At 30.7% G+C, this 16,211-nt stretch overlaps 2 protein-coding genes across 5 annotated transcripts in view; one reads left to right on the top strand and one right to left on the bottom strand.

The window, feature by feature from the left end:
- Positions 1-514: 514 nt before the first annotated feature.
- Positions 515-4,867, bottom strand: LOC101497808 (MA3 DOMAIN-CONTAINING TRANSLATION REGULATORY FACTOR 2). Of its 2 annotated transcripts, XM_004489847.4 has the most exons (5): positions 4,725-4,867; positions 4,618-4,655; positions 3,362-3,762; positions 2,661-2,755; positions 515-2,512 (listed from the first exon to the last, which is right to left on the bottom strand). In XM_004489847.4, exons 3-5 carry the CDS (start codon positions 3,582-3,584, stop codon positions 680-682), a joined length of 2,151 nt encoding a protein of 716 aa, XP_004489904.1. In that variant the 5' UTR covers positions 3,585-3,762; positions 4,618-4,655; positions 4,725-4,867; the 3' UTR covers positions 515-679. The 2 variants fall into 2 exon arrangements, with proteins under 2 accessions (XP_004489904.1, XP_027187536.1); XM_027331735.2 differs by having other exon boundaries at positions 4,618-4,867.
- Positions 4,868-11,093: 6,226 nt separating this feature from the next.
- Positions 11,094-16,211, top strand: part of LOC101497247 (uncharacterized aarF domain-containing protein kinase At1g71810, chloroplastic) — a 29,241-nt gene continuing 24,123 nt past the window's right edge. The window contains exons 1-3 of one of the 3 annotated variants that reach the window (XM_027331837.2): positions 11,094-11,577; positions 12,828-12,872; positions 13,630-13,668. In XM_027331837.2, coding sequence (XP_027187638.1) covers positions 11,206-11,577; positions 12,828-12,872; positions 13,630-13,668 — 456 coding nt within the window. In that variant the 5' untranslated portion in view covers positions 11,094-11,205. The remainder of the gene's footprint in view (positions 11,578-12,827; positions 12,873-13,629; positions 13,669-16,211) is intronic. The other 2 variants (XM_027331836.2, XM_004489844.4) reach the window with 2 other exon arrangements.

The following is a 16,211-nucleotide window of genomic DNA, read 5'->3' as shown; positions in this document are numbered from 1 at the left end:
GATATCCTAGTGTTATGTAAAAACATTAGCATTTTGAATTGTAAAATTTAAGTTTAGACAATTCCCATTTCTTTCATATAGAGGTCAAGTGTTGCGATATGATATGATCTCATATCAGATCTCATTTCTCTTTTATTCCATTTACTTATTTCCTATCTCATTTTAGTAATAATCATGACTGTATCAAATCTGCTCCAAATAATATTACTAATAATTGAGCAGATATTAGAATCTTTTAGTTTAAATGCCTGCAGAATTGTTTCTAACCCCTATAAATTCCCTTGTATTCCCTTCAGTTTATCATCACTGAATAAACTAAAATTTCCAGTTTGTGTTCTTTTATCAAGCATATTATTCGTCTCTTTACTGCGTAAAGGAGATTGTTTGGATCATGATTGAGCTAATAATATATGTTCCTACTGTGTGGATCCCATTAATTTGATCATTTGTGTAAATGAAACAAGTAAAATTGTGATTATTTCCTGTAAGCTCCAGTGATAAAGGGGAAAACAAGTAAAATGAAACAAAAATATTGTATAAAGAAATTTGAAGTTTGCTACAAGGCTACATAAGAAGTTATGATGAATGCATGTGGCATGCCAATTTATGCCTGCATTTAATTTGTCTGTAAATTTTTGAATTATAAAGATAAGCAAAACTTAGTGTTGAAGATAACAACTTAGCATGTGCCATTCTCTGTTGCATTTCTGAAACAAAATGAACTATCCAACCATCCTTCATTCTTAGCTCTTTCAACATAAAATGAAAACTGATTTTTAGCATCAGGTACATCCAAAGCCAAATCATCAAGAGCTTCTTCAACTCTTTCAAAACCTTTAACCATTTGATTCATAGTTATTAGTCCTGATTCAAAACACTCTTTGAGTAAACCCCACATTCTCTCATTCTTCTTTTCAATGATTATCACCAAAGCTTTCTTAACAACTTCATGATGAAAAAATGGCATACCTAACTCTTTCATGCACCTACAAGCCTCTCTTATGTCACCACCTGACTCATATTCCTCCAAAAGTTTACCTATCATGTCCTTAACATCTTCAATAGCCCAACCAGGTTTGCTACTTCCACCCCCTCCCCAACACCTCAAGATTCTCTCACCAGCTAATCTTGCCTTTAACAAAGACCTTGCCATTTGAAGTACTTTGCTCCCAATGGAATCTTGTCCTAAACATTGTGTTCCAATCTCTTCAAGCTGTTGCGGTGCTATCACTTCATCAACAACTGATCTTGCTAGAAACATAGCAAGATCTTCCACAACAACAGGATTATCTAAGGCAGTATCATCGGCTGACTCTATGAGCATCACAAAACCACTCACAATATCGTCAGGTGGGAAACAAAGAGATGAGAGTAACACAGAAGCCATTTCTTTCTCTCTATTCTTTCTATCCATTGCAAGAGTTATTAGCTTTTTAACGAAGATCGCGTTTAATTCGCCGCAGTTTTTTTTGTTCTCTTGTTCTAGACAACTGTTCACTTCAAAAATATCGCCTGATAAAAAGTATTCCTGAATGATGGATTGACTCTTCGTCTTGAAACTTCTTGCAACATTGTCTTGTATTGAGTTGTTCTTTTCAGTCTCTATAGTAAGTGATTTCAATGATGACACACATAACCAACCTTCGGACGCTGCTTTCGACATTAGTTTTTGAAGTAGTCCATGTGCATTTGGTATGTCAAGTGATAAATCATCGACAAGGTCAATCAACCTGCTGAAACCTTTAGACATTTGGCTTGTGTTGATGAAACCTTCTCCTGCCGCTTCTTTCAATAGATCGAGTAAAGGCGTTTCTGCTTGACGCTTTTCCATTGCCATAATAAGAGCCCTTTTCACTATCTCATGATGGAAAAAAGGAACTTTCAAGTCTTTGATGCATCTAAAAGCTTCTTTCTTGTCACCACTTACTACATATTCCTTCAAAAAGTTGTTTATCCTTGCTTTGACATCATCAACTGTTGTGTTCTTACTTCCTCCCCATCGCCGCTCGATGATTTCGGCGTGCAAAGGAGCTGTTAGATAGCTTTTATCAGCTTTCTTTAAGACCTCAGCTCCTTTAGAATCTATTGGTAAGTTAGCTATCTGTTTCTTCAAAAATGCTGGAGGAAGAATGTCATCAACCACAGCTCTAGCTATGAAAAGCGCAAGAATGTCGACCGTGTCCGGTATATCAACAATCAAATCATCAGCTGATTCAACTAATTTGGTGAAACCTTTGTAAACTTGTGAAGGGTGAATTATGTCAGCATAAAGTGCTGATAAAAGAATAGCAGCCATTTCTTTTTCTTTGTCATGTCTGTCCATTGACATAGACACAAGCTTTTTGACAAAATAGTAACTGTATTCTGGTTTTCCAACTTCTTTAAGTTCATTCATTGTTGAAACAACATCATCAGTGGCAAAATACTCTTCCACTATTATTGTAGCTTTTTTCTTGTACTCTTCCAATGCAGGATTCGTTTTCTTTTCATTTGAATTTAAATCATCACATTCCTGCAAAACCATATTTACTTGCATAGTTGTTGGCATGTTACAAAATAGTAAAACTTTTTTTAGCAAAATAATAAGTGACCTAAAGAATTGATCCATATAATATAAGTTGCTATAATAATAAGATATTGATTAAATCTTAACTCCCTACCTCAGTGCTGTCATAATTTGGGTCATTAGGGTCAAGAGAATTCATGTCATCTGTATCAAGCAATCCACCCCAGGTGCCTTTACCCCCAGAACCACCTGCACAACGAGAGTAGGTTAAAAAGGTTGTCCCTTAGAATTTAAAATAGAAGTACTTTATCATATAATTCAATCTATGTAGCACTGACACGTCAGATTGAAGGCATGTCAGATATCCAACACATGCTATTATCATACACCAATACAACACGACACCAACACATGTGATTTCATTACATTCAATTACTTGCATTGTATTTTCTCAAATTATTTCTAGTATTAACATGTTATTGCCAGCGTCTTGTTCGTGCCAATATCAGTGCTTCATAGAATTCAATAAAAGCCACTAAATCAAAGTATTGAGGCCCTAATGCAAGTCATGGCATATCGATATCATGCATGAGACCCTTGTATATTTTATCCACCTACCTCATATTCAAATGCTTACAAGTTCACAAGTAAAGTTAAGATGTCAAATTATCATGATCTATGATAAAATGAGGAAAAGTGGCACTTTAAGTCTATGTCCATCAATTCTCACAATTATTTTGTGTAGTTTGGGTTGACTTATTTGAGCTTATCTATTGGTATAAGAACTTAGTGTAAAAAGTTATCAAGTATTGCAAAGTGAAATCGGTAATGAAAACAATTGGTAAAAAACTCCACCTTTCTTTGGACGTCCATCTTTTGGAGAATGTGATTGCCTATTATTTTTTGGACTCCAATTGCTTCCTTTGACTTGCACCTTTAGAGACCTAGGTGATTTAGGAGATTTTGGTGACTTAGGTGAAAGTTGCAAAGCAGAAATAGATACTGAATCTGCACTTTCTGATACAGATTGATGAAGCTCACGATGCTCTTTCGATACATAGCCATCATTGAAATCCATTACATACACTTGTATCAAACACTCATTTATACTCAAAAAAGAGCATAAGCTTCATAATATATCAAACACTCATTCAATGGCATGCTAGAGGAAACTTCAAGCTCTAATCAGCTTTCTGATTCAATCTTTTCTTTTTGCATTATTCCATTGATGATGACCATGATCAATGTCTCCTGTCCTACAATGATAATACCAAACATGGACATAAGTTTGCATTTATATGATAAAAAAAGTGCTACATTTTTCATAAAAATATTACACACTATTAAAAATTTTGTTGATCCTAACCCGATGCAACAAAACTAAGATAAAAGATATTTTCTACTTATAAACATGTTTTCAGATCATATCTCATAAATATAATATGGAACTCCTCTATAGATCATATCTCAAAATTATAGTGGGTGACTCAACAAATTTTAGATAGACTCTACTACTGTCTGAAAATTTGAAATTTCTCTAATATACCATTTGGTAGAGAAAGAGCAGAGTTTTTTTTTAACTTCTACATATATAACCGGACAAGACATTGACACTTTGAAAAGAATTTTTTTTTTATTGAATATAATCAACGTGTTGGTATCGTGGTTGTGTTCGACACTGACACGTGTCAGACACCAAGACACGCATTCGATCAGAAGTGTCGGTGCTACAAAGTGCATAACTAGATACATTAAGATGATTAAGTATCATATAGATACACAAACCGTGTCATTCAAAACAGATATATAAATTAGTTTCTAAAATATTCAAAATAGAAAATCGCTCAATCACATACTCTCTTAACTATGGAAGTCAATTTTAATCTTAAAACTGTTTTGAAGAAACTAATGTGATCGAATTTTATGATTATATTCAAATTCAATTAATTTTAGGGACAAAAAAATGATTGAGTTCTACAATTTCAACAATTTAATTAATGATTTTACTAAAAAAATATTTGGTAACAATGATTTACTCATATTTGTACATGAACATAAATAAACATGTAAAAACCATCAAATAATTTTGCATAAAAGTTTGGAACTATTACCTTTTACTATATCTTCAAAGAGATGGTGAAGATCATGCCTGTAATAATAAGATGGAAGTTATAATTGCAGTTAATTAGTAATTAAGAGTTTTTTGTTTGTTTGTTACCTCTTTTGGTTTATTTGGCAGTGAAAGAAAGAGAGAATGAAGAGTGTTCAAAGGTGGTTACAAAATTTTAGGAGTTTGTATTGTATTTGTGTGTGTGGTAGGAAATGAATAACAAAGTTTGTTATGTCTAAAATTTCACATGCTTTGCCTATAGACACGGGAAAGGAAAAAGCCATCAAAGACCAAGTGAATGTTATCATTGCATGTATATCTATCATTTGTTATACAATTATACACCATTTTTAATTAACGTATTTATGGACTATTTATAACATGTTTTGGACACACTTTTCCTCTATTTCAAAAGCAACATCAGATTTTTTAATTAAAACATTATGGTTTTTTAATTAAAAAATTATGGTTTTTTAATTAAAAAAATGATAGTGTGAGATATTTTTGATGACTTAGGATATAATATCATGATTTAGAATTATATAGATGTATTAATTATTTATATATTATTAATTAAATTATAAAAATAAATTATTTCATAACTTAAAACTAGTAAAGTTTTTAGATTTTATTGTAATTTTATAAGTATTAATTTTTCAACATCGTTGTATTATATGTTGCATCGTTTAAAATATGTCACATCATTATTTTTTAGTTAAAAAATATAAAAATATAATCAAAACTGTTGAATTTTAAAATAGATGAACCAATTTCGTGAATCGATGAAAATAAGTTAACACAAAGATTAAATCAAAAAGTTTTTCATATGCATTTAATCATATCATATTGATCTATTGCAAATAAATGCATGGGAGAATATGATTTTATGCATCTGGTATGTTCTTTTGAGTTTAAAAGTAGTGTAAGTGTGTAACAATTTAAAACAATTTTACGCTCTCAATCTATCGCAATTATTCATTCTCCAATATCATATCATATCACTTTTAAATCAAAGATAGCTTTTTAATTATAGGTTATAAATATGTTTTTAATTTCTATAAAATTATGACTCTTAAAATTTAGTACTTAAAATTTCTTTATTTACTTTTAGTCTTTATTTTAATTTTATAGGATTTTTTTTAAAATTAAAAGTATCAATTTTTTACAATTTTTTTTAAAATAGAAACTAAAAATGAAAAAAAAAATTATTGAAAAAAAAACTAATTTAAAAATTTTATAAAAATTATATAACCAATTAATTATTTATTGTCATGGTAAACCATTATTGTCGTTTATGTAAAATAATTTTACTCTAACATTGTCATATCTCCTATATTTTCTTTTGTTTTTGTATTGAGACTGCATTGCCTTTAAATTATTTATTTTAAATTTAAATTGCATAAATATTATTTTTAAATGGAACAAATCACGCTCAAAGGACTAATAATCTATGTTTAACTAAAACGGTGTATAGACATTCACTGCTGTACAACTTCAAGCGCTAGTAAATATGGTTTGGATAGTAATGGTTGAATTAGTGTCATTTTTCTTAAACCAAATGTCTCCCTTGTCATAGCATAGATTAATCACTTGAAATAACTACATCTATTCAATACATAACAAGAATTTTGTATACCTATTTTAATAATTTTAATACCTATTTTAATAATTTTATTTTGTATGTACCAATAAGAGAAGAACCCTCAACAAAATAATTAAGAGATCGCTGAGTCACTTATATCGAACATAAGAACTATTATACATAATAACAAGAAGAAAACATAATAAAAATCAATAAAAAATCACTGATTTGTCACTTTATACAATCAATTTTAAAATATACTCTTACAAGAATTAGATGACATGACATAATATTAAAATCTCATTCGTTATTAATATAAAATTGGTTTACATTAATGATATATTCGTGTTTTATTATTAAACTTTAAAACAATAAATTAAAACTTGGTATGATTTGTGTTACAAATTTCTTTTACATTCACAATCAATAAAATCTACTATAAAATTCTTGTCTAATGTTGTTTTATTAATTACTTTCCTTCCTCTTTATATTTGCTTTGGATATCTTAATCATTTTTGTAGTTCTAAGATCATGAATTTTCAATGTCAAGGAATTCAATGTTGAATTGGAATATTGAGTTCCATTTTGCATGCATGCTTTGCAACGACAATAATTTGAAAATGGCAAAAATATTCAAAGTGGCCTTTCCTATCTTTGTTTTCCCTCCTTCTCATTCTCACTCCCAAACACATTCCTTCTTAATTAGCTTCTTTCCACTCCACCTCTTCTATTTCTACCCTTTAATGGTCATCCCTCCCTCGTCCAGCTCTTTCCCACCTTTTATGATTATTTTGAAATATGTAACACATCGACTTTGCTATTTACGATCTTTTCGTATCACTTTCTCACCATTGAAAATTAGTGAATTATTGTCTTCTGTTAGAGTCAAACCAAATAGCTAAATGATAAGTACCACCATTCATTTGGTAGTGGAGTGAATGAATTGAGAGAAGCTAGACTTTTACAAAATTCTCCCAGCCACCTCTCATGCCTCAACCACCTTCTTGAAAATTGGTCAACATATCTAGAATGGTTGATTCCAACCGACTTTTTACCTTAGTATGACTCTTTTAGAAGTAGATATTTCTTCAAACAATGTCATTGGTGTTTTCTTTTTCTTCCAACTATGGTATTATCTGTATTTGTAATGTTTAAATAATATTTTACCTTGAATTGTAGCTAATGACTTATGGTTTGTTATATTTTGATCTGTTTATATATTATTATTGAACGGAGGATCGATTATTGTCGACGGACCTAACTAATATTATATGTTTATCTCTTTGGTATGACTTTCATCACTAAAATATTAATATATTAAATCATAATACGATTAATGACCTGTTGTCATTTGTATTGTTCGAATCGAGTTTAATTGAATACGTTGGAATTCATATGTTAAAATTATGTAAGTCCAAGACTACTAACTCAACCATTAATCAACACATAGTTAATTTATTGAAATTTGAATCAACTTTATCTCACTCATGTCCCTTTAATTGCCTTTGTGATAAACTCCCTAGCTACTTCAATATACCTATTTTGGTGTAACGTACATGCAATCATTCAGATATATTAAATGAATGTGGCTTAATTCTTGCCATCCATTCTTATCACAAATACAAATACTTGTCACCCCCACACAATCTATCTCTTTATTAAATTTCCCCCTTTTTTTACTTTTCCTTTTTTGTCTCTCTTTTTTCAGTATTTTTTTGTCTTCCTCTACAAAAATAAACAATTCATCTTCTATTTCTTCCATAATTCCTCTTTTTTCCTTTTATTTACTGATTTTAATCAAATTTTTTATGAAGTAACTTGAGCAACTTTATCTCCTCACTTGCAAGGTAACTTAGTACATTGTTTTGCTTAGATATGAATTTTTATTTTTTTGGACTCATACACGTTTTCTGGGTTCATACCTGGTTTTTCTGCTTCTGGTTAATAATATAAACATTATTGGTTAATGAAGTACAATAGGTGGTTAATGACTTATTTTTGTCTAAAAATTAGGGTTGTGAACTATTAATCAATCATGTTAATTATTTTTGTCTAAATATTAAGTTTCATCACTTTTAATCAATGATGTTAATCAAATTTGAATTATTAAGTTTCATATTATGTGATTAGTAGTGTTTTAATTCTGAGTCTTTCTGATTTTTTATTTCTGGTTACTAGTGTAAATATTATTGGTTAATGAAGTACAATAGGTGGTTAATGATCAGATTGAATTATTTTTTGTAGTTTTTGTGTGACATTTGCACTATCAATTGAAACTTCGTAGATTATGGTACTATTGAAGATGAAGGTATCAGAGTTGACAACCTTGATGATGATGACAACACATGTTGTTGGGAGCCTGCAACAAGGATGTGTTTTTCTTGCTTAGATGAAGTCAAATCATTTTATGAAGAGTATGCTTCGAGAAAGGGTTTTGGGTGGAAGATTAGATCTTCAAGAAAAGGGCAAGATGGGGAGCTCTGCTACTTAATTTTATCATACTCAAGAGAGGGTCATTTTTATCATACAAAATATAAATCTGGTTAATGACTTTAACAAACATGGTTAATATTGTGAACAACGTGGTTAATGAATTTGAACTGAAAACTTGACATTCTAATCAAACAAGATATAAACCTCGTTAATGATTTAAAACAATATGGTTAATTCTTTGCACTACTTGGTTAATGGATTTAAACAGAATGATCATTCTTATCATACAAAATATAAATCTGGTTAATGACTTAAAAAAATATGGTTAATGTTGTGAACAACTTCGTTAATGAATTTGAACTGAAAACTTGAGCATTCTAATCAAACAAAAAATATAAATCTGATTAATGACTTAAAACAATATGGTTAATTCCTTGCATAACTTGGTTAATGGATTTGAGAAACATGGTTAATATTGTGAACAACTAGGTTAATGAATTCGAATTGAAAACTTGGCATTCTAATCAAACAAGATATAAAATCGATAATGACTGAAAACAATATGGTTAATTCCTTGCACAACTTGGTTAATGGATTTGAGAAACATGGTTAATATTGTGAACAACTAGGTTAATGAATTCGAATTGAAAACTTGGCATTCTAATCAAACAAGATATAAAATCGTTAATGACTTAAAACAATATGGTTAATTCCTTGCACAACTTGGTTAATGGATTTGAATAGAAAGTTCATAAAAGCAGAAAGAAATAAATTCAAAATTTCATACATTTTTGTTCATACATATTTATTCATAAAAGAAATAAATAAATAAAGTTCATTCATATTTGTTCATAAAAGCATAAAGAAGGAAAAATACAAGCAAAAAGTGCAGTTCAAACGCCACCAACTACATCGCTATAGAGAACCTCCCACAAACTCAAAAAATGCCCATAACACACTTATTTTTTCTTCTTCTTCTTCTTCTTCTTTTCATCCGGATTCACAAACGGATTTTGATTGACTACACTTTTAACTCGCTTTCTTGGTTTATCTTTCATTCTCGTAATTATGTTTGACGTTGCTTTTGCTGAACTGTTCACGTTAGGCTCACATGCGACTTCATCCCCAACATTCTCAAAAGGGGTACTAACTCCCACCTCACCTGTTGACAAATAGTATGTTATTAACAAATCTAATTGCATATCATAAATATTTAATTGACAAAAAAATTCAATATTCATACCATCAAATTCATGATCAGATTCATGCATTGGTTGATGTTTACACAATTCTTCTTTCACCATAACGTACAATTTGATTTTCTTGTTCATGTAATGCTTCATTTACCATGTCAAATTTAAGTTCTAAAAATCAAAACGACGAAGCCAAAAATAGAAACAAAGAAGCCAAAAATAGAAACCCTAAAAATAAAAAATCCTAAATGAAGAAGCAAAAATAGAAACCCTAAATCAATAACTAAAAACCATAATGATATAGAGAAGTAAACTTACAATAAAAATACCCAACAAGCGAAAACGAGAGCAACAATAGCGAGTGAACGGATGCAGCGAGCGAACGAATGCAGCGAGCGAACAGCAAAAATCGGATGCAACCTCTCGTGAGTGACAACGAGGAAGATGGAGAAACGAAGAGAAGAAGAGGAGAAGATGGAGAAACTTTCAGGCTCTCGGTGGAGAAGAAGATGGAGCAAAAAGAAAGAAGATGGAGAAAAGAGAAAGGGTTTTTGAGGAATATAAAAAAAATTATTCAAATGACTAAAATGTCCCTTAAGTATGTATACGTATACAATATATGTGTTTATATTTATGTTTAAAGTTGTATTTAAATAACATTTCTCTTAAATATTTTCTTCTCCCCTATTTCACTTTTCTCTTTTTCTTCTTCCTCTTGTTCTTCTTCACGAGAAAGCTTACTTCTTCTTTTCATTTAACTAAACTTTTTGAGTATGATATTTCTATTTTTAAATTGTGACCATTCTATATTTAAACATATTTTAATTATGAACCAATTTTGTTCTTATTTTTATTATATTTATGTTTTAAAACACAAATAAAAGTGGATAAATAAAATTTATTATAATTTAATAGACAAATACTAAAATTATTAGATATAATACCATATCTTAAATTTAAACCAAAGATCTCACAATTATGTACAAATTATTTTATCATTTTTTCTAAAAAGAAACTCGTCAATTTTTTTTATGACATAGTAATTAATTTATTACTAATACAAAACACTCGTGACATTTTAAAAAAAAATTATCTTAAAATAATTATGTTTTTAGGTTAGAATGCAACTATTAAATATTTACTTTTTAGTTATATATTTTAATTAATGTTGTGTACATTCGTTCATTTATTATCTTTTTGTAATTTGTTTGAAATGATACCCTTGGACGATTATTATGGTGTAGTTAGTAACGTCAACATAGATGATGACATGATAAACCAAAGGCCAAACAAAATTGTGAGGTGACGAAGAAGCCAAAACATAGCGCTTCATGCATCCCATCTCATTTGCTGCATTTTGAAAACTACCAATCCTAACAAAATGCGACTCCTTTCCACACCTTCCCTCTCCTTTTTCCCTTCTCTCATTCCAACAAACCTAACTAACTCTTCCCTCCAATTTCCACTTCAAAACCACTCCACTTCCCGCCGCCGCTACTCCGTCACACGCGCCGTTTCCACTATCAACGACAACGCCGATTCCTTCACCGCCAACTCTGGCTACCTGTTTCAGCTTACCGCCACTGAAGCTGACTCTCTTGTGGATTACAACATTTCCAAAATCGCGGCTATTTATTACCGGAAACCTCTTGTTGTTGCTCGTCGATTGTTTCAGACGGGAATCGCTTTTGGCAAGTGGTTCGGTTTACGATACCTCGATGCTCTCTTTGATCGTTCCGACGACATGTTTCAGGTCTCCAGACTCCGACTCTCTCTTGTGGTGGTTCCCATAGGAATTTTATAGTTTTTTTTTTTAATTTGTTTTCTATTTTTACTTTAATTAGTAAATTATGTCATTTTTTGTTTCTTTTCAAAATTAGAGTCTCTACGTTCTAGAAACATGACTTAGACTATATTTGGATTGAGATATAAGGTTGACTTAAATTATTTATGCTTATTACTTGCATAAATACTTGATAGGATGTTTTAGAGAACTTATGGAAACTTCTTAAACATGTTCATAAAATGTTTTCTGCTAATTTTGATAGCCTCTAAATAGCTTATAGTCTATATGAAAATAGTCTAATCATATTTTCACTTAGGCTGCATTTGGATTGAGGATATAAAGTTGACTTGGTAGTTGAAATGAGAGAGTTAGTGAGTAAAGTGATAAGGAGGTCACCTGTTCGATCCCCACCCTCGGCAAAATACTATGAATATTAAAATTATTAGTTACTTACATTGGATGTTGCAAAAACAAAAGCAGCCTGCTTAAAAAATGTTCATAAATCATATTTTCTCTTAAGACTTGTTTAGTTATTTACTTGTCTATTTTAATTTTCACTTAAATCACTAAAATATGTCTTTTTCTTTCTTTCTTTCTTTTTCTTCTTTCAAAAATAGACTTTCTAAGCACTAGAAACTCGACTTAGGCTGTGTTTGGATTGATTTATGAAGAGATTAATTGAGCCTATCTACTAGAATAAAAGCACAAGACAGAGAGAATTTATGGAAACAACTTATAACGAGCCATTTTTTGCTAATTTTAGTAAACTCTTCAGAATAGCTTTTAAATACAGAAAATAGTTTGACCATATTTTCTCTGGCATTTAAATCTACATTGTCTTCTTATTTAAATATGTATTACACTTTGGTTTATGCTGAGAAAAGTGTAATTGAAGGTCTCTAGGAATGTGATTTACCTTTTTGTTTTTGTTTTTAAAGATTTAAATTTTGAAGAGTAAAAGTGATAGCGATAAAATGATTTCATAAGGAAGTGGGTTTTTAAAAAGGAAATGATTGTCAATGTTGGAAATAAGATTTTTTTAAACATTTGAAGGAATTGATTTGTTGTTGTTAGGATAGAGAGTACCTTCTGAACCTATGAAAGAAGTGATTTGTTAATGTTAGAGTTGAGAATCTTTGGACTTTAGATTTGCAGTTCGCAATAAAAAGAACAAAACCTCATTTTTTTAGTAATATTTTAATTGTTTGGTTTTGTAGGTTAGAGCTGCAGAGCTAAGGAAGATATTGGTGGAACTTGGGCCGGTATGTCATGCTGGTTATTTTTAACTGTTGGAACTCATTATGTTTTAGTGTACTCTGTCCTTGAACTAGGTGTTTTTATGTCTTAGATTAAGTAATGGTAATTGGTAGGGTTGTTGATGTTATTCAATCTCAGATTTCATAAAATGAATTGATAAGTTTTGTGACTGCAGTTTTAAATTTGTTGCCAGTTTGTTGGGGTTCTTCCTGTTATAGTATTTCTGATCTAATGAATTTGTTGGGTTTGCATCAGTGTAAACAACGGTTGATGTGGGAGCCAAAATTTCAGAAATGAGTTTTGAATTTTAAGTGGCAAACCATTTCACCTGCAACTTTATAGGATTCCAAATTCATCCTCACCATAGTTCTTTCCCTGCAAAATTCCCTTTTACGTGTATATATTTTTCTTCTGTCTCATTAATTTTATCTTTTTTCTAGCTTGTTGAATAGATGGGGTGAGAATGAATCGTTGTTTCTATTTGCTAGATATTGGTCCTGTAAACTGTGAGGTCTTTTGGATCATGTCATTTAAACTGTGTTTAGTATTTTTTTGAAATAGACAACTGTGTTGTTAAACCTGATCAATTTGAACTTTTCTATCCCAGAGCTATCTATTGAGTCTTTAATATTACTAAGGACATTATAGTTACCGGGTTGTATATATAATAATTTAGTTTCTTTACTTAGTGATTTTTTTAAATCATGATGCCCATAAACTAAAATATATTTTTTGATTACTCTTTTAAACTATTTCTTGCAGGCATATATCAAAATTGCTCAAGCTATATCATCTCGTGCCGTAAGTTCTTCTTTATCTTTAACATTTTATAGAGAAATATTATTGATAATTGTTGTGTATTATTCTGACAAATAGAGATTCTTTTTATAGGAGAAAGTATAATTACTCAACTCCTTAAATTTAGGAGTGGTATAAAGAAATAAAAAAACTGAAAGAAGATGAGTAGTTCTAATACTGATAAAAGATTTCAACACCCCACCTCAAGTTGGTGCATAGATATCAATCATGCTCAATTTGTTTATCAAATGTTCAAAACTTGTCCTGGTCAAGTTTTTGGTTAATGTGTCAGCTGTCTGTTGATTGGAAGGAACAAATGACAAGCAAAGAATACCAAAATCAATTTTCTCTTTTATGAAGTGGCGACTGATCTCAATGTGCTTTGTCCGATCATGTTGAACCGGGTTGTGGGATATGCTTATAGAGGCCTTGTTGTCACAATATTGAAATAATAATGTCAATCACAAAGAAGGGGGGTTTGAATTGTGATTCCTCTTTTTAAAATTAATTACTGCTTTTAAGTTTAGCTAACTCAAGATTAATCTTGGTTTAAAAAACAACAAATGAAGAACGTTATTGGTTAGTGAAATAAAAAGAAAATATCTCTATGTGATCTGTGCTTAGTGAGTAAGAAATAAATAAAGACAAAGAGAAGAGAATCACACAGTAATGTATCTTGGTTCACCTAAGGTAGGCTACGTCCAATCCTCACAATTTGTGAGTTTATCCACTAATATGCTCAAACAAGAATGTTTTTGCTTTTCACACAAACTTTCTTAATCAATCCTGATCAGCTACAATGTTTCACCTTTAGACCTTGAAAGAATTTTCTACGGTTACCTTTCAGTACAAAAAAGATTTTTATAAGTCACCTTTTAATCACAAAAAGATTTTTACAATCCACTCAAACTATATTTAAGAATATAGTATTGAGATTCAAATGAAGTATTGAAAGTGGGTTAATGGATCATAATCTACACAACACTTGTTTGAGTTTTGATATTCAACAAAAAAATTCAGCAAAGAGATCCTTGAATCTAGTGAAAAAGCATTGGAGCTTTTGCTTGATTGTAAAGCTTAAATTTCTCAAGTATGGTTGTTGACTTTCATTCGATTCAAATTCTTGGCTGAGCTGAGGAATGAGGTCTTCCACTAATTGATCTTGGTTCCTTCTTACATATACCTTTCCTTTCCAAGTTGGATTACCCTTTTCAAATTTTTTTTCTGTTTCATCACAAGGATTCTTATGTGGTGATATTTGGTTTTTTTCTTTCTAAATTAAGTTCCAAAAAAGCATTTTCTTTATTTGTTGCCTCAAGTTCGATAAGACCCTTACTCATGGTAGAGGTAGAATCACTTATTGTTTTTGAGGCAATTTCTTTAGATACAGCAATAACAGAATTATGTGATGTATACACTTTTTCTGAAAAAATCATATTTTCATAAAATTGAAAGGAATCATTTTCACTTGACTTCTCCCCAAAGATGATTCTTCTCAAAAAAATATTTGTTTTAAAAAAAGGTAACATTTATTGTGACAAACATTTATAACCTTTCTGAGTGGAGGAGTAGCCAAGAAAAACTCATTTAATAGCACGGGGTTCAAGTTTACTAGGATGTTTATGTTCATGAACAAAAGCCATGTATTCAAAAATTTTTAATGGTAAATCTGCAAAGATTGATATTTTGGAAAAATGTTTCAAGAAAATTTGAAAAGGTGTTTGAAATTGTAACACACGTAATGACATGCGATTAATCAAATGTGCAACTGTCAAGACAGCCTCACCCCACAAATATTTTGGGACATTGGTAGGGAAGTGTAATGCTCGTGCCACCTCAACAAGGTGTTGATTTTTTCTCTTTGCAATTCCATTTTGCTGAGGTGAGTTAACACATGAGTTTTGATGAACAATTCAATTTTCTATAAAAAAAATTCCCACGGCTGTGTTAAAGTATTCAGTTCTAAACACCTATTTGAAAGTTAAATTGTGTCGGTTCTAAAAAATCTACTACAATGATGCCTGAAGACATACCTAAAAATATTTATAATTTTATTATCTGATCTGGTTGATATTTCGGTTTATGACTCGACCAGTTTTTCCCTGTTGTTGTTTATTTGAATATGAAACTCCAAACGATAGAACTCACAAAATTTGGAATAAGATAATAGTGTTTATTAACGATGGATGAGCAAAATGCTCTTACAGTATGAATGACAAAAGAGATAACTAAAGCGTAGAGCTCCTACACCAGAAAAATGATTCTCCTAACAATTACCATTAACTTCCATAACACACACTAAACCTCAACCTCCCACTATATCCCCTCCACTCTAACTGCATCTCCTAGAAATCAGGCCGCGATCATAATAACTTTGATTCTCTCTCTTCTGTTCCTACGGCAATAAACCCTCCATATAATTGGTTTGGCCCCATTTCCACATTAACATTAGGCCCAAGAGTCCTATCACAAACCTTTTCCCAGTTGTGGTTTAGACTTTAGATGTCCATATGCTGTTAATGGCCAACAGATGGTTGGGCATTCCT

This window comes from Cicer arietinum, chromosome 2 (genome assembly GCF_000331145.2).
Source record: "Cicer arietinum cultivar CDC Frontier isolate Library 1 chromosome 2, Cicar.CDCFrontier_v2.0, whole genome shotgun sequence".
NCBI classification, from domain to species: Eukaryota; Viridiplantae; Streptophyta; class Magnoliopsida; order Fabales; family Fabaceae; genus Cicer; species Cicer arietinum.
This window is presented reverse-complemented; position numbering and strand designations above follow the sequence as displayed.